The sequence below is a fragment of the Corylus avellana genome, chromosome 10, assembly GCF_965113065.1.
Source record: "Corylus avellana chromosome 10, dhCorAvel1.hap1.2, whole genome shotgun sequence".
Classification (NCBI taxonomy): Eukaryota; Viridiplantae; Streptophyta; class Magnoliopsida; order Fagales; family Betulaceae; genus Corylus; species Corylus avellana.
Window position 1 is genome coordinate 3,432,997 of NC_142499.1, and position 20,336 is coordinate 3,453,332.

General features: G+C 35.8%; 2 protein-coding genes across 5 annotated transcripts; both read left to right on the top strand.

Moving 5' to 3' along the window:
• The first annotated feature begins 7,986 nt into the window (after nucleotides 1-7,986).
• On the top strand, nucleotides 7,987-9,487 carry LOC132191748 (alpha carbonic anhydrase 4-like). Its single transcript, XM_059606838.2, has 7 exons — nucleotides 7,987-8,089; nucleotides 8,259-8,473; nucleotides 8,583-8,689; nucleotides 8,791-8,893; nucleotides 9,027-9,188; nucleotides 9,280-9,333; nucleotides 9,416-9,487. The coding sequence occupies exons 1-7, from the start codon at nucleotides 7,987-7,989 to the stop codon at nucleotides 9,485-9,487; spliced, it is 816 nt and encodes a 271-aa protein (XP_059462821.2).
• Nucleotides 9,488-14,864: 5,377 nt separating this feature from the next.
• On the top strand, nucleotides 14,865-18,738 carry LOC132161794 (alpha carbonic anhydrase 4-like). Of its 4 annotated transcripts, none has more exons than XM_088510880.1 (7): nucleotides 14,865-15,052; nucleotides 15,826-16,073; nucleotides 16,691-16,797; nucleotides 16,956-17,058; nucleotides 17,489-17,650; nucleotides 18,135-18,188; nucleotides 18,634-18,738. In XM_088510880.1, exons 1-7 carry the CDS (start codon nucleotides 14,950-14,952, stop codon nucleotides 18,721-18,723), a joined length of 867 nt encoding a protein of 288 aa, XP_088367006.1. In that variant the 5' UTR covers nucleotides 14,865-14,949; the 3' UTR covers nucleotides 18,724-18,738. The 4 variants fall into 4 exon arrangements, with proteins under 4 accessions (XP_088367006.1, XP_059427969.1, XP_088367007.1 ...); XM_059571986.2 differs by having other exon boundaries at nucleotides 15,856-16,073; XM_088510881.1 differs by having other exon boundaries at nucleotides 15,883-16,073.
• The last annotated feature ends 1,598 nt before the right edge of the window (nucleotides 18,739-20,336 follow it).

Consider the following 20,336-nt stretch of genomic DNA (forward strand, 5'->3'; position numbering starts at 1 on the left):
CAACAAATGTCATACAAAAATTGGCTAACTATGGTCCAGATGTTAAAACCAATTGTGGGCAAAAATTGGCTTGGGTTTTAAATAATACCACAAGGCCAAGACATTGGGCCAACAAAGGACCAAAAATGGGTTTGGGTCAATAAGGGACCAACAATAGACCAAATAATGATTGGACCATCAAACGGCCAAAATTGATGATGAAAGCGGAATAAAAGAAAATAAAGACGAGATTTTACGTGATTCAATCTATAACCTACATTCACATAATAAAGCCTTAAAGCTACATTATGCTCTTATTCGCTAGACAGCCTAGACAATACAAAATGCTCTATTTATAGAGCTTATACATTCAATATAATCTTATCAAATCCTTTAATTTAAGGTGATTCAATCTTGTCAAAAGGCTTTGGTACTATGTTAAATTACCACTTATCCTAAAAGCTTAAGCTGATAGAAAAATATAAATTTAATCAACATTTTAATATGAGAGAATAACAGAATAAATAATTGCTTCTAGTTATGGGTGACATTTCGTGTTTGCATGTCAGGTTTGAGTTGTGTCGTGCATGTGTATAAAACTATATAGGTCAACCATAACCCAACCCATTTAATTAAATGGTAAAACCCATCAATCATAACCTTCTAATTTTATATTGGGTTCGTGTTGGGGTCACAGGTTATGTCAAAAATTGCCTACCATTATGTCTTATGTCAGGTTTGGGTCGTGTTAAAATATGAATACAAGACTATATAGGTAGTGGTGAAAAGGTGGTTACGGTTAGCGGTAAGTGGCTAAAACTGATAACCGTAACTGCTTAGACGGTTAGTAAAACTTACAAACCGCAATCCGCTAGGCAGTTAACCACCAGTTAGTGGTTATCAAATAAACAACCACATCCGTTAACCGCTTTTTACAAGTTGGGCCTTTTGGCCCAATTTTGAGAGTTTGGCTTTTTTTGGAGCTCACTTTAATCGTTTTTTTTTTTCCACTTTTTTTTGTCCTTTTAGGGCCGTTTTAGCATCAAAATTTGCTATATACCTCAACTTGAGCCAAATTAGTATAAAAGGAGCCCATATTGAAAAATCTAAAATATTTGACCACAAATTTACATTAATTTACATTTACTTGTACTAAAAAAAAGTCCTTAAATGCATTTCATAACTTGTTAAGAATCAACATTTATCAATGTTTTAAATAAGGAATTAAACACAACATACAAATCAAATTTCCAAAATCCTTGTAGGTCACCTTCTACACAACATATAATACAAATAAAATTACAACAATTCTTGTAAATCATCATTTCACTTGTACACAACATTCAAATAAAGCACATAAAAAAGTTCACAATCGAAGATAATAGCCATAATCCATAAGCACACATTCAATATATAAATCCATAAACTCACATTCAGGATATAATTAAAAATTCAATCAACTAAAGAAACCCAACACAAACATAAACATATTCACTTTTACTTCCATCACCATTTTGTCTCATTTCCACTCTAAGTGGATTCAAGCCAAGAAAATTCATGCTAGTCCCCACCAGTGTGCAGGAATGGGAAAACATTATAAGTTTATATTTTATAACATACATTGGAACTAAATCTCTAGGTACTTAATTGTTGTATTAGTATGAATTTGTATGCTTATGACTTATGATGTCATTATATATGGGAAAACATTATAAGTTTATATTTTATAACATACATTGGAACTAAATCTCTAGGTACTTAATTGTTGTATTAGTATGAATTTGTATGCTTATGACTTATGATGTCATTATATATATATATATATATATATATATATATATATATATATATTGTTATTATATAATCATATGATTTAATCATTAGTTGATTATGTCAATAAATTATAGGGTTAAATACCTAATACCCCCCTAGGGTTTCACTTTTTTTATTTTTTTCTCTCTAGGGTTTGATTTTTATTACAAGAGGTCCCTATGGTTTTGATAAATGACCAAATTAGTTATTCCGTTCGTTGACCATTAGTTGACTTTAATGTAGACCAATTAAAAGTTGACATTTGGCATAAGTGGCCACATCATCAGTGATGACATGGCCACCTAATTAATTTTTAAAAAAATATATATTTTTTCAAAAAAAAAAAAATCTTTGGCCATTTGGGGTGGCCGAGCCACCCCCTTTGGCCATGGGGGTGGCTAGGCCACCCCCATCTAGCCGGATGGCGGTGGCTCGGCCCTGGGGGTGGCCAAACCACCATTGGGGGTGGTTTTGGCCACCCCCATCCGGCCAGACAAGCCACCAGCAATTTTTTTTTTTTTTTGAAAAAAGTATATATTTTTTAATTTTTTAATTTTAATTTTTTTTTAAAAAAAAAAAAAATTAATTAGGTGCCAAGTCATCACTGATGACGTGATCACTTATGCCAAGTGTCAATTTTGAATTGGTTCACATGGACTTCCGTTAAGTCAACTAACGGTCAATTGACGGAAAGACTAATTTGGTTATTTATCAAAACCACAAGAGCCTCCTGTGATAAAAATCAAACCCTAGGGGGAAAAAATAAAAAAGTGAAACCCTAGGGGGGTATTAGGTATTTAACCTTAAATTATAATGATAATACATCAATACTTCAATTGTGGTTATAAGTAAGACATTGTTTAATTCAATGCCAATTAATAATTAATTTGATATTATATGAAATGTGATTATCATTGTACATGAATAATATGAATCATATGATTAACTTGTAAACTTATGACTTATGTCATATTATATATGTATTATTTGTTATTATATAATCATATGATTTAATGATCAATTCATCATGTGATATAATCATATAAATTATAGTGATAATATATTAATACTTAAATTGTGATTTAATTATCTCAAAAAAATTGTAATTTAATGATCATGTTATAAGTATAAATATTATTGTTATTATTATTAAATCCTAGCTTAATTACAAAGTAAGCTCACACTTTATGTATATAAAGCTCATTAGAGAGCACTTGAAATTTACTACTTTATGTACACTGTTTGTTATTTCTATTGTTTTTTTTAAAATGTGAGATTAGCATTCTATAATAAAAAAATAAAATAAAAATACAAGTTATTTTATTAGTCATTGTTCTTGGAAGTGCTAATTCTAAGAGATTACTTGTCAAAAGATACGATCGTACCGAGTTAAATATTTTGGGAGGCAGGAATCAATCTTTGTGCGATTCTATAGTATTGTAAGATATTTCTATACTATACTTTCATGTCTTGTATTTTACTTATCTTATTGATAATTTGTTTATTGTGTGTGATTTGTGTAATAACACGATTGGCATGGTATATATAAGCTACATAATCAGTTTTGAGGCATATAAATGTGTTTGGAATAAATGGCTAGGATGCTTTTTGCTGGATCCTTGGATGACTGAGATTAACCAGGTGGGTTACATTGATAAATAGAATATGAGGTAATAAACAACATTTAAGTTTTAACACAATCGATAGTTTGGAAGAAAAATTGACAATGAAGTGGTACTGTGGAAGTTTGAGTGGGTATGTGTAATTTTTCCTAGTTTTTTTTTTTTTTTTTTTTTTGCCACGTCAAGAGAAAATATTTTAGAATAATGATAATTAATTAATTATAATACTACAAAAAGATAATTATAAAACTAATTAATTATTTTTTTTCTGATTAAAATATATAATCGATCATTTAATCCCACAAAATCATATCATACAAATATTTTTAACCTTATAACTCTATTTTTATAATAAATATTAGAAGCATTATTAAACTATAAAATTCTTTCATAATATAAGTAGTCGAGGGAAGTAACAATTGAAAAGATTGGTAGAGACCATTAAGCTTAGAAATAAGAATAAATTATATTTTACCCTCTATAACTATCATTCCAATTGCATAAGACACCTTCAAATTATGACTCGCTACAACTCTGACCTAAATTATCAAAATATTCTAAGTTTTCATTTTTGTCAAATTTAACCATTATTTTGGATGAAAAGTTATGCCAAAAAAAAAAAAAAACTTTACGCAAGACTACTAAGTGAAATACTAAAAAGTCTTGTATTTATTCAAAAAAAAGAAAAAAGTTTTGTATTGAAAATGTAAATGTGATAAATTGCTTAATGTTACACGAGGTGCTTGCACCCATATATATATATAAAGTTAACTGAATCTAAAGAATATACATCATTATCTTGAATATAATACTAAAGAATCTCATCATATCTTTTGAAGTGCAAATCCTTTAGTAGATTATGAAGACAATCAAAAAAAAAAATATGAAGACAATCCCATAAACTTCATTTCCATAACCAAGCATTAGTGATGAGTGGGCAATAGTGACGAGTGGAGCATGATGAGTTACTTTAACACCCCTCAAGTTGATGGGGAGGAACTACCATCAACTTGGACTTAAGAGCCAGAAATTTGGGAGATGGTCCTGCTCAGACTATATGCAATCTGCCAAGCTCCTTGTAGATCAACTTGGTGCTGTGGTAACCCCATATATAACAGATGACAAATTAATCTCCTCTACCCTTAATGGATTGAATTCCTCATTTACTCATTTCATCACAACCTACTCCTTCCACACTCGAGCAAACGAAATCAACTTTGAATATTTCCAAGATGAACTTCTCAGCCATGAGATGTTGTTGAATCAGCACCACCTCCAGAACACAGATCATTCCACCTTTGCATTAATTGCACACAGACCTATCAATTCACAACTGTCCAAAGGCAAAGCTCACATGCAGTTTAAGGATCTATTTGTTTCGACGTAAAATATTTTCAGGGAAGTCATTTTACATGAAAATATTTTACGATGAAAACATTGTTCGGCATTTGGCGCGCGCACGGAAAACCACAAATATTTTTTTATATTCACAACATAAAAATACTAAGACATAATAATTTTTTTTAAAAAAATATATAAAAATACCCGCTCGAGACTTGACCAGGGGACTTGATCGAAACCTGCTCGGGACCTCGCCGGGAGCTGCCCAGGACTTGACTGGGACTCACCCGGGACCTCGCCGAGACCTCCCCGGACTTGACTGGGACCCACCCTAGACCCGCCCGGACCAGCCCGGGACCCCACCGAGACATGATCGGGACCTGACGGGGACCCGACTGAGCATGTCCCGGGCAAGTTCCGGCGGGGCCTTGGGCAGGTCCCATGTAGGTCCAGTTTGGGCCTTGGGCAGGTCCCGTGCAAGTTCAGTCGGGTTTTGGTCAAGTTCTGGGCAGGTCCCCAGCGGGTCCCAATTAGGTACCGGGTAGGTCCCAGTCAAGTCCCGAGCGGGTCCCAGGCAGGTCCAATCGGGCCCCAGGCGGGTCCCGAGCAAGTCTCGAGCAGGTCCCTATCAGGTCCAGGGCAAGTCCTGGACGGGTCTCGGGCAGGTCTGGTTGTGTCTCGGGCGGATCCCGGTCAGGTCCAGGCAGGGTCCATAGCAGGTCCCGGTCAGGTCTCAAGTGAGTCTTGTGCAAGTCCGGTCGAGTCCTGGCGGGTTTCTAGGCACGTCCGGTCAGGTCCAGGGCAGGTCTCAGCGGTCCAGTGCAGGTTCGGTCTGGTCCCGTGCAGGTCCTGAGCGGGTCCCAGTCAAGTCACGGGTGGGTCCCGGGCAGGTCCCAGTCAAGTCCCAGGCGGGTCCCGAGCTGGTTCCGATCAGGTCCTGACGGGGTCTCGGGCAGGTCCCGGTCAAGTCTCAGGCGGGTCCTGTCAGATCCCCGTCAAGTCCCAGGCAGGTCCGATCGAGTCTCGGCGAGTTTTCAGGCACGTTCGGTCACATTTGGTCAGGTCCCAGGCACGTTCCAACAGGGTCTTGAGCAGGTCCTGGGCAAGTCTCGGTCAAGTCTCGGGCGAGTCTCGGGCTGTTCCCGGTAATGTGTCGGGTGGTTTTCAGTCAAGTCCCTAGCGAGTTCCGGCCAAGTCCCTGTAGGGTCCTTGGTGGGTCTTGGCATGGTCCGTCGATTTTAGAATGAGATGTTCGAAGTCAGAAAATGGTTTACGGTTTTGAAATCCGTAAACCATTTTTCTAAAATTAAAGAAGAATTTTCGGTCAAAGGAAAAATATTTTTTGTTGGACTATTATTTTATGTCGCGCCAAACACTCGAAAATACGTAAAACTTTTTCTGTAAATCATTTTATGGTGAAACAAACGGAGCCTAAGTTTCCACCAAGGCATTATTCACCAAGACAAGGACTTGGTTTTTCAGTACCTAGACCTTACTACCAGCAATTCAACAGTGGCCCTCTTTAGTACAACATAAGTCCTTCTCAAGGAGTTCTTCTTTTTCCAGTCATCAATATCATTGAGGGCCTCCCTCACAGAATCAGGGAAACAATTTTCCAAACAAACAGTTTACCCAAAGTTCTCTACAACCAAGTTAGGGAAGCAACTTTTCCCATGGTACTTGATCACCATGCCAGATACAACTTTTCCCAAACAAATCAGTTGGATGTTGATTATTATCATCACATGAATTATGCTTTTCAGGGATGCAATCCTCCTACACAGCACATACAAATTATGCTTATGAAGAGCAACAGTGGAACAGTGGCTGGCCGACAGTGGAACAAATGCTCATATTACCAACCAACTGGAGAACTTGCAGATTCAGCAGCCTTTTCAGCAAGCAGAAGAAGTTGCTATGGGCAATGACACTAGTCTTACAATAGTGAACACTGGTTCAACTCTCTTTCATTCCTCTTATTCTGCTTTCAACTTAAAGATGTTTTACATTGTCCATACACAAATTTTGTACTGACAATTTATGCTACTTCATTCTAACATCATCTCATTACTATATTAAGGACCTTCTGACCATGCAACACTCTTGGAGAGGAGGAGTGAAAATGGTTTGTATCCACTGCAGCTTGGAAGGAACTCTCACAAAGGGACTAAGACTTTTACTGCTTTGATTGGAATAAGGACCATTTCATTAATGTGGCATTTTAGATTAGGGCATCCTGCCTTAGAAATTATTAGTCATGTTGTTAAGGATAATTCTCTTTTTGTTACTAGTTTCAATTTCAATAAAACTCCCAGTTGTATTTCCTGTCAACTAGGCAAGGGTAGAAAACAACCCTTTCATGCTTCAAATTGTGTATCTCAACAACCTTTAGAACTAATACACTCGGATGTTTGGACTTCACCTATTCAGTCTATTAGTGGTTACAAATATCATGTCATATTTATTGACGATTTCTCAAGGTTCACTTGGATACATCCCATGCATCACAAATCTGAAGTTTTTGAAAACTTTGTGAAATTTAAACTCTTAGTGGAAAATCAATTCACCTCCCAAATTAAACAACTCCAATCAGATGGAGGAGGTGAATATAAATCTGTTCAATTCCAGACCTTTTTAACTAAATATGGCATAGTTTATAGGAAATCCTGCCCATACGCTTCCCAACAGAATGGACTGGTAGAAAGAAAACTGAGAGACATCCTTGAAACAGGCTTCACCCTTCTAGCTCACTCACATCTCTCAAATAGGTACTGGGTGGATGCTTTTCTTACTGTAGTTTATATCATTAATAGGCTACCTACTCCTGTTCTGCAAAATACATCTCCCTACTTCAAGCTCTATAACCGTGAACCAGATTACAAGAAACTTAAGAGTCTTTGGCTGTCTACGTTATCCCCTTTGTCGTCCTTATGGTTTACAACCAAGATCCTTTAGTAGATTATGAAGACAATCCCATCAACTTTCATTTCCGTAACCAAGCATTAGAGATGAGTGGGCAATGTAACCAAGCATTAGTGATGAGTGGTCAATGTAACCAAGCATTAGTGATGAGTGGTCAATGTAACCAAGCATTAGTGATGAATTTTAGTAAACAAACAACTCGATTCGAAATTGAATAATTTTCATTGATGTAATTTTATTTTATTTAAACACCAAGTCACCAACATCCTTGAGACACAGCAGGCAAAAAGAGCAGCAAGCAGAAAGCACCATGATGATCTTCTTCCAGACCAATCCCACCGCCATCTTTGTATTTCTCATTTCTCTCATCCTCTCATCCCACCACCTCTCTACAGCTAGCGACTCTGAAGCAGGTATGTTCTTTCTTTCTTTCTTTCTCTGTGTGACTTTTTAGAAAATGGATGAATTTTGAAATTAAAAAAAAAAAGAAAAAAAAAAGAAAAAAAAAAAAAAGGAATGTCACATAACATTGTGTCTCACTTCTTTTCCTTTGTATTTTTGGTGGTGGGTGAGGGGGAACAGATGCTCATGACACTCCATTTAGTTACATTGAAGGAAGTGGTACAGGGCCAGAGGATTGGGGCCAACTCAATATTCCACTTTGGATAGCTTGTGGTAATGGAACAATGCAGTCTCCTATTGATATTCAGCAGGTGCAGGGTTCAGCTCTAGGAGAATTAGAAACGGACTACAAACCAGCTCCTGCTAAATTGGTGAACAAGGGACACGACATTGCAGTAAGCTGCTGCTTCAGTCTATATTTTGTTATCCTTTTTCTGTAGTCGTATTTTTATTTGGTGATCAATCCAAATCAGGCTTTACAATTAAAATTGAATGTTTCATCAGGTGGAGTGGACACAGGATGCAGGAAAAATTACCATAAATGGGACTGATTACCAGCTGCTCAAGGTGCATTGGCATTCACCCTCTGAGCACACATTCAATGGAACAAGGTCCTTTGTTTGCATGCATGCATGCCTTTTTCAGTTTTCATTGAACACCCAACTCAAAACATTGTCTTTCACATCTATTTTTCTGCAAATTCTGTTTTCAGGTATGACTTGGAGATTCATGTAGTTCATCAAAGCTCCAGTGGAAATTATTCTGTTGTTGGAATTCTTTACAAAAATGGCTCCTCTGATCCCTTCCTTGAAGAGGTTTTTAAATGGCTTTCTCCTTAATTTGCTAAGGGAAGATGATGCTCAAGATCGAACTTAATTATATATACATGACTAAGACTAAGACTCTACTTGTTTATTGATTTTCTTTCTTCCTCTTCCCCCACTTCAGCTGCACGACCAGATAAAATTGATTGGGGAACAAAAAATAATAGATCTGGGGAATATTGACCCAGAAGATATTGACTTTGACAGCGAAGAGTATTACAGATACGAAGGTTCTCTTACAACTCCTCCATGCACTGAGGGCGTCACTTGGACAATATTCAAGGAGGTGCATGTGTTTTGCTAATTATAGCACGTTCAATTTTTAATATTATTGCTTCTTTACTTTCTATTGACACATGACTTCTTGTGTTTTATAGGTGAAGACGGTTTCAAAGGAGCAAGTGGATGCCTTAAAGGCAGCCGTTGACAAGGTAATTAAGTGCTTAATCATGAATAAATTAATTATATGTTGTCTGATGTTGAAACTTGACTGCTGGTTTGTTCTTTTTGCAGGGATTTCAATCAAATGCAAGGCCAACTCAACAAGCAAATGGAAGAGTACCAGATCAGTATATGGACGACTAGATCAGTCGTTGTATTCTCCTATTTGAAAAGGGAATTAGCATTTATATATGAACCATATAAATGCATTATCTACTATTATATATATATATAAATAAATCTCATCTCACATGAGCTTGAGTAATTACTAGTAATATTAAAGATACAATGTGGCACAACATGTAATATATATGCCACGTATGATATCTAGCAATAATTTATACATGTACTATGCCATGTATCATGTATGAAATGGAGCAATAATTTCTAGTTGGTTTTAAACTTCTTTGAGCTATTGTGTTATATGTTTAATTAGCCCAAAAATGCTCACACAAATTGAATATGGGACATTGGTTGCCCTAATAAAAAATAGTTACATCTTAGAAATAAAGTGGTATTTTGTGTTACATGGGGCTATATCTCGAGTTATGATTGGTAAAAATATTGTATATTTAAACAGCTACATCAATTAGTTAAGAAATTAAAAAATAATTTGTAAAGAAAAACATTTTTTTTAATACTTGTACCAAAGCCAAAGAGAGTACTCCTTCTATTGTGACTTGGTCAATAAAAAAAAAATTAAAAAAAATAAATAAATAAAAAATAAAAAAATAAAAAAAAAACGTTTCTTTTATTTATTTATTTTTCCTTAATCTTAAAACAACGCATATCTGATCAAGAACATGTTCTTTTTCCGAACAAAAAACAAAAAAAAACTACTCACTTTTTCTTAAAGCTCCAAGCGCAAAAAAATGTACTTTTTATTTGGAGAAAACTAGATTTACACCCTCTAATTATCATCTTTTTTGCAATGCACCCCAAATATTTTAATTTTTGCAATGTTTCCTCTCACTCCCCCAACGCAAAAAAAAAAAAAAAAAATTATTGAAGTTGCAATGCCCCATTTCCAGAACCCAAAAAAGACAAAAAGTATCATACATAAGATAATTTTTTTTTTTCTTTTTTCATTTTGAATTGCGGAATGGGGACACCGTAACCGTAATACTACATTGGGGGACATTGCAAAAATTAAAATATTAAATGATACATTACATAAAAGATGGTAGTTAGAGAGGTAAATGTAATAATTAACCCCTTTATTTTATATGAAAACACATATGAATCCATCATAGATAACTGTTTATCAACAACCAATCATTAATGACCATAAATGATTCTTACATGCTTAAAGAACAATCAATCAAGAATGACCGTAAGTGATTCTTACATGTATTTCAAATATTATTATTTTTTTATATAATTAATCGAAATATCATTACAAGCGTAAGGTGCAATGAAACGTTTTTCATTGACTAATTTTGGAGTAATGATATAAGGAGGATTAGAGTCCTTTTATAGTTATCCCAAATGTGATGTGGCATTTAAAATTACCATTTAATTTGAGATGATTATTATTGAATTTTAATCTATTTGTGATTTTAAATGTTATATCATATTTGTAATGACTCTAGAAGAACTTTAGTCTTCCTTATATCATTACTCCTAATTTTGATATGAAATACATGGGTGAAGCTAATGTCATTTTGGACATCAAGGTTCTTAAAGATAATAATTGCATTACTTTATCTTACTCACATTATAATATTATATTAAAAATATGCTTAAAACATTTGAGTACTTTGCTTATTCACCTATGCCTACACTGTATGAATTAAAGTTAAACTTGGTTAAGAATCACGATCGATGATGATGGTGTTTTATAAGTAATATTTTAGTCACATTAAAATATGTTTTTGACAAATTGTATTTGCCTTGAAATTGCACAAATCAAAGGTAGACTATTTTACTCTTATTTTGCTTGAAAATGTACCAATTTACTAAAAACAAACCGACTAAACACACATAAGCCCATAAAAGGCTAAAATGGCTAAAGTAAGTATGTCACTTTCTCTCTCTTGTTTTAGAGAGAGAAGCTCTGAAAGAACCCTAGGTTTTTTTCTTCCCAGCCGCCTCCTTAGTGGGGTTTTTTCTGCCACCTCGTGCGGTCTTTCCGGGGAGGAGGGAAAGGTTTTGCCTTTTCCTTTCTCTCCTCCCTTTTTCCGTTTCCTCCTTGTTTCTCCTTCCTCTTCTCCTGGTTTTCTCTTGTTTTTTACTTTTCTCTCTTTCTTTTCCACTGTTCCTCTGCCTTCTCCATTCAGCGCCGCCATCACCGGCCCATTTTATTGATCTGCCTTCGTCGTCCCTCCTCCGCCACAGATCGGTCGAGCTTTCCACAGATCCGCCATCGTTGTCCCATCTCCACCACAGATCCGTCCATCTTCTCCTCCTCGTGTGGCTCCTCCGATCTACCCTCCGCCCGCCTACCTCTGTCCCTGCTGGTGTTGTGTGCTGCTGATTTGTGTTTTTATTGTTGTGTTGTAATATTTTTGTTTATTTGTTGTAATCTTGCTGTTATTTCCCTGTATTTTTTCTGTTTGGTTGTGCTGTTTTTCTTATTTTCTGTGGGTTACTATCTTCCTGATCTGATCTGGTTTGACCTTGTGAGGGAGTTTTTTGATGCCGGTGGTTGTCCTTCAGCGGCTCCTTTTCAGTTTTATGCAGCGCCATCCCTGCAACTTTCATTTCACAGTGATTGTTGCCTTTACCGCATAAGTCTCTTCACCGAGATTTTATGCACTTTAGAACCGCCTTGTGCAGCCCAGGAACAGGCCCGGCTTGTTTATGGTTTCTCTGAGGTCATAGATGAAACCATTGCCTAATGTTTGATTCTTTCGGATCATTCCCTGTATTTGGTCCTTTTGGACTTTTCCATGTATCCCTGCTGCTTTAACTGCTTGGGCTTTGTTGTTAGGGTGCCCACCCTTTTGTTGTTGTTCGATCACATGTAACCCTTTTTCCCTTATTTGATTAAAAAAAAAAAAAAAAAGTATGTCACTTTGGCTAGTTTAATATATGAGCCAAAATTATTTTTTAAGCTCGACTTATTTATTAAAAGAACTGAGCTCTAATTGAATTTAGGGAAAAATACATTTTACCCCCCTGAACTATCCACTCATTTGCACTTTGACCTCCAATGTTTAAAAAGTGATACTTGACCCTCCCAAACTTCCAAATTGTTGCAATTTGACCATTATAACTTTTTTTTTCCCAAAATGCCCCCATCCCAAGTTAAAAATAAAAAATAAAAAAATAAAAATAAATTAAGGGGTGTCCGATCTGGGGTGGCTTCTAGGCCCAACTGGGGTGGCCAGCCACCACTTAATTATTTTTTTTTTTTTGGAAAAATTACAGTTTACCCCCCCAAAGTTGATAGCGTTTTTTAATTTGAACACCAAAGCTTCAATTTTTGCAATCCACCCCCCCCCCCCCAAAACAAAGTTTCAATTTTTTGAAATTTGACCAATTGTATCCAAAACTTCCCATATTGCCCCTAATTTTTATTTTTTTATTTTTTATAAAAAAATTAAAAATAAAATTTGGGGTGACCGTAGCCACCCCTTTGGCCATCTGGCCATTTTTTGCAACTCAAAATTTATTTTTTTTCATAAAAAAATAAATATAAATAAAAATCAAGGGCAATATGGGAATTTTGGGATAATATTGGTCGAATTGAAAAAAATTGAAACTATGTGGGGGTGGATTGCAAAAATTGAAACTTTGATGTTCGAATTGAAAAACGTTGTCAACTTTGGGGGGGTAAACTGTAATTTTTTCCTTCTTTTTTTAACTTGGGACGAGAGCATTTTGGGGGGGGGGGGGGAGGGGAAGTCCTCAGAATGGTCGAATTGCAATAATTTAGAAGTTTGGGGGGGGTCAAATGTCACTTTTTAAACATTGGAGGTCAAAGTGCAAATGAGTGGATAATTCAGAGTGGGTAAAATATATTTTCCCCTTGAATTTATACTAAATGAATTCTAGGCTCCGTTTCTTTCGACGTAAAATGGTTTCCAGAAAACGATTTCTGTATTTTACGGTATTTACTGCGACGTAAAATAGTGGTCAATGGAAAATATTTTCCTTTTGACCGAAAAATCTTCTTTAATTTTCGGAAAATGGTTTACGGTTTTCCGTAAACTATTTTTCGACTTTGAACATTTCATTCTCAAATTGACAGACCCTGCCAAGACCCGCCAAGGACCCCACCAGGACTTAACCGAGACCTGCTCGGAACCCCGCCGGCCCGCCAAGACCTGCCCAGGACTTAACAAGGACTCGCCCAGGACCCCGCCGGGACCCGACTGGACCTGAACGAGATCTGCTCGGGCCTGCCTCGGATCTGTCGAGACTTGACCGGGACCCGCCCAGTACCTGCTAGGGACCCCATCGAGATTTGCCTAGGGCTTGACCTAGACTCGCCCACGACCCGCTCGGGACCCCACTAGGACCTACCCGGGACCCAACCAAACGTGAACGGGACTCGATTGGACCTGCTCGAGACTTGATTAAGACCCACCTAGGAATTGACCGGGACTCGCCCAAGACTTGACTGAGACCCAACCAGACCCACTTGGGACCTGACTAGGACCCGACCGAACCTGTTCTGGACCCCATTAGGACTTGACCGAGACCCCGCCCTAGACTAAACCGGGACCCGCTAAGGACTTGACCGGGACCCATCCGGACCTACCAGAACTTGATCGGGACTTGATCGGGACTCGCCCAGGACCCGACCGTGACTCATTGGAAAACATTTTCGTCAAAAAAAATATTTTCGGCGGAAAACATTTTCCTTGAAAGTGATTTCTTATAAAACACTTTCCGGTATTTGGTTTGTACGGAAAATTAGGCGGGTCCCTGACATCGGAAAATGTTTTCAACAGAAAAAAATTTCGGTATTTGGTATGTACGCAAAATCATATTAAATACTATATTACAAAAATTTCCCTGTCGAGTCTTGGGTAGGTCCTGCCAAGGTCTCGGGCTGATCTCGACGAGGTCCTGATAGGGTCTAGGCAGGGTCTGGGCGGGTCTCAGGTGAGTCCCAGTGGGGTCCTTGCGGAACTCGGTTCGGACACCTCTAAGACTTGGTTGGGACATTTTCGTAATTTAGAATTTAATATATATATATAAACATTTGATTTTCCGTGCGCGTAGTAAACGCCGTAAAATGTTTTCAACAGAAAACATTTTTTGGGTGTTGAAAACATTTTTTGGGAAAATTAAATGACTTTCCTGAAAATATTTTTTGACAAAAATCATTTTACGTCGAAAGAAATAGAGCGCCAGTAAACAAACAACTCGATTTTTTTAGAGGAAATAAAAGAAATTGAATCATTTTCATTGATGTAACATTATAATTGGACCGTAACGGCTACAAAAGGGAGTGAACACGCTCCGTATAGCGCGTGGGGAAAGCCATGTAGCATTAATTTTATTTTATCTTGGTCATGAACATGTAACTGACACATTTGTTATTGGATCCATTGGAGAGACAGGAAAACATAGGCTATTGCAAATTTCAAACACCAAGTCACCAACATCCTTGAGACACAGCAGGCAAAAAGAGCAGCAAGCAGCAAGCTGCCATGATGATCTTCTTCCAGACCAATCCCACCACCATCTTTGTACTTCTTCTTTCTCTCATCCTCTCATCCCACCACTTCTCTACAGCTCTCGAGTCTGAAGTGGGTATGTTCTCTTTCTCTCTATCTCTTGGTGCATTTTGTTCTGTTTTTCTGTCGTTTTTTGGTTTTTTGGTGATGAGGAAACACACCATTGTTGCTATAGTCTATCTTCAAGATCACTAATGAGGATTTGGTTTGTTGGGTTTTCTTAGTTTTTGTGAGATATGAAATAATGCTTCTCTTTAATGTTCTGCATAAACACATACATGTACAGACAAAAACACCCACTTTTTTGTTTTTGTTTGAAGTTCTTTCTTTGATCAGATCACATTTGGAGAAATGTTATTTTGTTAACAATGATGGAACAATTGCATGCCAGATTGCATTATACTCTCACCTTCTTTCCCTGTGTGTGAGTTCTTTGATGTCGCCGTGATTTAGATTTATTTTCTCTTTCAATGCAAAAATATTCTTTGCTGAGTTCCCATTTGCCAGACAAAGTGTAATAAACAATATACGTTACCAAATAAATTCGTTCTCTTTATGAATTATTTGTGTTTGTGTTTATTTATTAAGTGCCAAGATCTCAGTTTGAAGATTTGATAGGTTAATTTTCAGCACTTAACTTTCGGAAAGAGTCAAACTTTTCATGTGTTTCTTTGTTCTTTCACTTGTCCTTTTACAGGATTGCCAGATCATCTTTTCTTTATGTTTGAGAAAAAAGAAGATTCTCTCTCTCTCTAGATCTCTCCGTGTGAATTTTTACTTCGTTTTCAATGCAAGAATTTTCTTTTTCTCGATTATTTTTTTGTGTCTCATTTCTTTTCCTTTATTTAGTATTATTTTTTTGTTTTTGGGGGGAAACAGATGATGAAATTCCATATACTTACACAGAAGGAAGTGGTAAAGGGCCAAAGAAATGGGGCCAAATCGACCCCCATTGGAAAGTTTGTGGTAATGGAAAAATGCAGTCTCCTATTGATATTTTGGACAAAAGGGTGCAGGTTTTTCCGACTCTAGGAAAATTAAAAAGGGATTACAAACCAGCTCCTGCTGTAGTGATGAACAGGGGACACGACATTGCAGTAAGCTGCTGCTTCTGTCTATATTTTGTTATCATTTTCTGTAGTACTATTTTTATTAGGGAAAATTACAGTTTACCCTCCTAAAGTTGATAGCGTTTTTTAATTCGAATATCAAAGTTTCAATTTTTGTAATCCACCCCCACAAAGTTTCAATTTTTTTCAATTCGACCAATATTATCCCAAAATTCCCATATTGCCCCTGATTTTTTATTTTATTTTATTTTATTTTTTTATGAAAAAAAAAATTGAGCGTGCAAAAATGGCCAGATGGGCAAAGGGGTAGCTATGGCCACCCTGAATTTATTTTTTAAATTTTTTATAAAAAATAAAAAAATAAAAATTATGGGCAATATGGAAAGTTTTGGATATAATTGGTCAAATTGCAAAAATTTGGTACTTTGGGGGGGTGGATTGCAAAAATTAAAACTTTGGTGTTCGAATTGAAAAACGCTGTCAACTTTGGAGGGGTAAACTGTAATTTTTCCCTTTTATTATGTCAATTCAGTTAATGTTTGCAACTTCAATCCCATGAATGCATGAATGGCATGGTCACTATAAGATATGATCAATCAGTTGATATTGATTCAATTTTATAATTAATTTGAACGTTTCACCAGGTGAAATGGAAACAAGATGCAGGAAAAATTAACATAAATGGGACTAATTACAAGCTGCAGCAGTGTCATTGGCATTCACCCTCTGAGCACACATTCAATGGATCAAGGTTCTTTGTTTGCCTTTTCAGTTTTCATTGAAACATCTTCCATGCTAACTAATATACACTACACCCAACTCAACACATTGTCTTTCCATACCAAAAAAAAAAAAAAAAAAAAAACTTAATGGATTTTCACATCTATTTTCTGCAAATTCTGTTTACAGGTATGACTTGGAGCTTCACGTAGTTCATAAAAGCTCCAGTGGAAAGTTTGCTGTTGTTGGAATTGTTTACAAATATGGTCACCCTGATCCCTTCCTTTCCAAGGTATTTAAATGGTTTTCCCTTTAATTTGCTTCCACACATCCATAAATGTGTCTGCATCTACGTGCTATTGACAATTGACATGAATGCATCAGTAGTAACAGCATCACAAGGTTTATTTAAGCTGTAGTTAAGAGATGAATGCTATTGAAGCTATTCACAAGTACTTTAGATGATTTTCTCTTATTTTGGTTATGGACATTCATAAATATGCATGCATTTCTATGTTATATGCATGTATAGAACTATGTATGCACATACTTTTGTGTGTGCATGCATCATGCATCATGCATGATACAAATTTTGACATTTATGCATCGGAAGAGTAATATGCACTATGAATGAATCAAGTCTAGCTTGAGAACTTGTAATTTTGTTCCCCCAGCTTCTCTACTTGTTTATTGATTTTTTTTATTCTTCTTCCCCCCTCCAGCTGTTCCACCACATAAAATCAGTTGGGAGAGAAGAAGAGAGAGAATTGGGGATTATTAACCCAGGAGTTATTAAGTTCGGTAGCAGAAAGTATTACAGATATATTGGTTCTCTTACAGTTCCTCCATGCACTGAGGGCGTCATTTGGACAATAGTCAAGAAGGTCTTTTGCTAAATTAAAGCACAATTTTAATATTGGTTCTTTTACCTTTTTTATTAAGAAAAAAATGCAAAATCAGTCCTTATACTTTACCTAATTTGCAAATAGCTCAATGTGATATCAAAATGAATTCCAATGTCTCTCAGGTATGCCAAAAGAACAATTTACATCTTACAGTCAAATTTCGTCCACTAACTTAATAAATTCTGATAGTGTAAAACGTCAAAACCAATAAAATTATGACACGTATCCTATTTAAGCTTAGTGTCACACTAATAAAATCTGTTAAGCCAGTGGATGAAATTCGATTATAAGCAATAAATTGTTTTTTTTTTTTTTTTTTATTTATCTCAAAAACCTTTGAGTTCATTTTGATACTATAGGAAACTAATAGTAAAATAGGTAAACCACGAGGATTAATTTTGCATTTTTCTCTTTACTCTACTCCATAGACGCACTGCTATTGACACTAACTTCTCTTTTATAGGTGAGGACGGTTTCAAGGGAGCAAGTGCATGCCTTAAGGGAAGCCGTTCATGATGTAAGTGTTTATGAATAAGTACTTTGAACAAATCAAGGGTGTGCTGAAGTAAACAAACTCAAGGAAGAGTGAGATTATTATATTTTCACTTTTGGCTGAGTGTACTGAAAATCCTTACTGCTGATGTTGTAATAAATTTTTTCAAAATTGATAACTAATTTGGGTTAAAGCTAAAAATTAAAACAGAAATGGGAAGCCAATATATGCTGTGAGTGTTTGTGTCACTTTAGAATGTATAATAATGATAATAGATGTATAAAAGCCACTGGATAAAGTGGATAAAAACTAGCAAAAGATGTAGGCTCTGGTGCAAAAACTATCTTGCTTGTGTTTGTTTTGTATAACCAAGGGATTGAATTTGAAGCTAATTTCCATGTAGAAATATGTCGCCATGATACATCTTCCCTGATGTTGAAACTTGACTGCTGGTTTGTTCCTTTTGCAGGGATTTGAAGAAAATGCAAGGCCAACTCAACAGTCAGGTGGAATAGGAGTTGAGTTTTATACTCCAAGGGAGAATGGAGGTTCTACTTAGGCTTCCATAATTTGAAAAGGGAATTAACATTTATGAACCATATAAATGCATCATCTCCTATTATATATTTAATACATCTCATATCACATGAGCTTGAGTATATATATGTTATTTGTGAATTTTCACTGAAAGGAGATTTATGCTATATGTCATGATACAAAAAATTTACAAATAACCAATGCTTTTTTTTGTTTGGATGGGTTTAGCCTCTATTAACGCAAACAAAAAATTGGCAATGCTTTTGATGGTTCAAACGTTTCCATGCCTATTGAGAGCAATGATAAATAACACCTTTGCCGATCTCATCTCTTGGACTTGGCATGTGAAATTATATACTAAACTTAAAGGTGGTATTTATTGTAAAAGCACTTCCTTTAAATGCTTCACACACCGACATGTTTTCTTCTTCGATACAAGGCTAATTATGGGCCAAGATGAAAGCCAACAAAAGGTTGAATAAGGTCAACTATGGGTCTTAAATGGGCATGAGTTTTAAACAATACAACAAAGGCCATACAAAAATGGGCCAATTATGATCAAAATATGAAAGCTAATTGTGGATTAAAATGGGCTTGGGTTTTAAACAATACCACAAAGGTTAAAGACATTGGGCCAACAAAGGGCCAAAAATCAGTCTAGGTCAATAAGGGACCAACAATAGACCAAAATAATGATTGAGCCAACAAACAGCCAAAAATTGAATATGAAAGCGGAATAAAAGAAAATAAAGACGAAATTTTTCATGATTCAATCTACGACCTACATCCACAAGAAAAAGCCTTAAGGCTATATTATGCTCCTATTAACTAAATAAGTTTACAATACAAAATGCTCTATTTATATAGCTTACACATGAAATATAATCTTATCAAATCATTTAATTTAGGGTGATTCAATCTTATAAAAAAATCCTGACACCATGTTAAATTATTACTTATCCCAAAAACTTAAGCTGATAGGAAAATATAAATTTAATCAGTTAATCAACAGTTTAATAGGAGAGAATAAAAGAATAAACAATTGCTTCTAGTTAGGGGTGACAATTCGTGTTTGCATGTCGGGTTCAAGTTGTCTCGAGGCTTATGTATAAGACTATATAGGCCAACCTTAACTTGACCCATTTAATTAAACGGTAAAACTCATCAATCATAACTCTCTAATTTTGTATTGGGTTCATGTTGGGTTTACGGGTTATGTCAAAAATTGCATACCATTATGTCTTGTGTCGGGTTTGGATCGTATCTATGAATATAAAATTATATAGGTCAAGTCAAACACAACTCATTTAATTAAACGAGCCATACTATTCAACACTAACCCTTAAATTTCGTATTGGATTTGTGTCAGGTTCACAGGTCAAGTCAAAAATTGATAGCCCAACTTCTAGTATATATGAACAACTGTATTTTGCCTATTCTGCTAGATATGAAAAAAGACTAATAATAGTCAAATTTGACCATTATGAGTGATTTGATTATTATGTTGAAGATGCTCTTAGAGTGCTCCCCAATGTATATGAAAGCTTCCCTATCTATTATTTTAATATAAAATATTTATATCTCCTCTCTTATTTCTCATCTCTTTTGCCTTTCATGGGAATATGTTGAAATTTT

Bases quoted from the DNA above. Each gene is read 5' to 3' on its own strand.
- LOC132191748 (XM_059606838.2), top strand. From the start codon at position 7,987: ATGATGATCTTCTTCCAGACCAATCCCACCGCCATCTTTGTATTTCTC. The intron at 9,189-9,279 runs GTGCATGTGTTT...TGTGTTTTATAG, and splicing joins CTTGGACAATATTCAAGGAG to GTGAAGACGGTTTCAAAGGA. The intron at 9,334-9,415 runs GTAATTAAGTGC...TTCTTTTTGCAG, and splicing joins TAAAGGCAGCCGTTGACAAG to GGATTTCAATCAAATGCAAG.
- LOC132161794 (XM_088510880.1), top strand. From the start codon at position 14,950: ATGATGATCTTCTTCCAGACCAATCCCACCACCATCTTTGTACTTCTT. The intron at 15,053-15,825 runs GTATGTTCTCTT...TCCTTTATTTAG, and splicing joins AGCTCTCGAGTCTGAAGTGG to TATTATTTTTTTGTTTTTGG. The intron at 16,798-16,955 runs GTTCTTTGTTTG...TTCTGTTTACAG, and splicing joins CACACATTCAATGGATCAAG to GTATGACTTGGAGCTTCACG.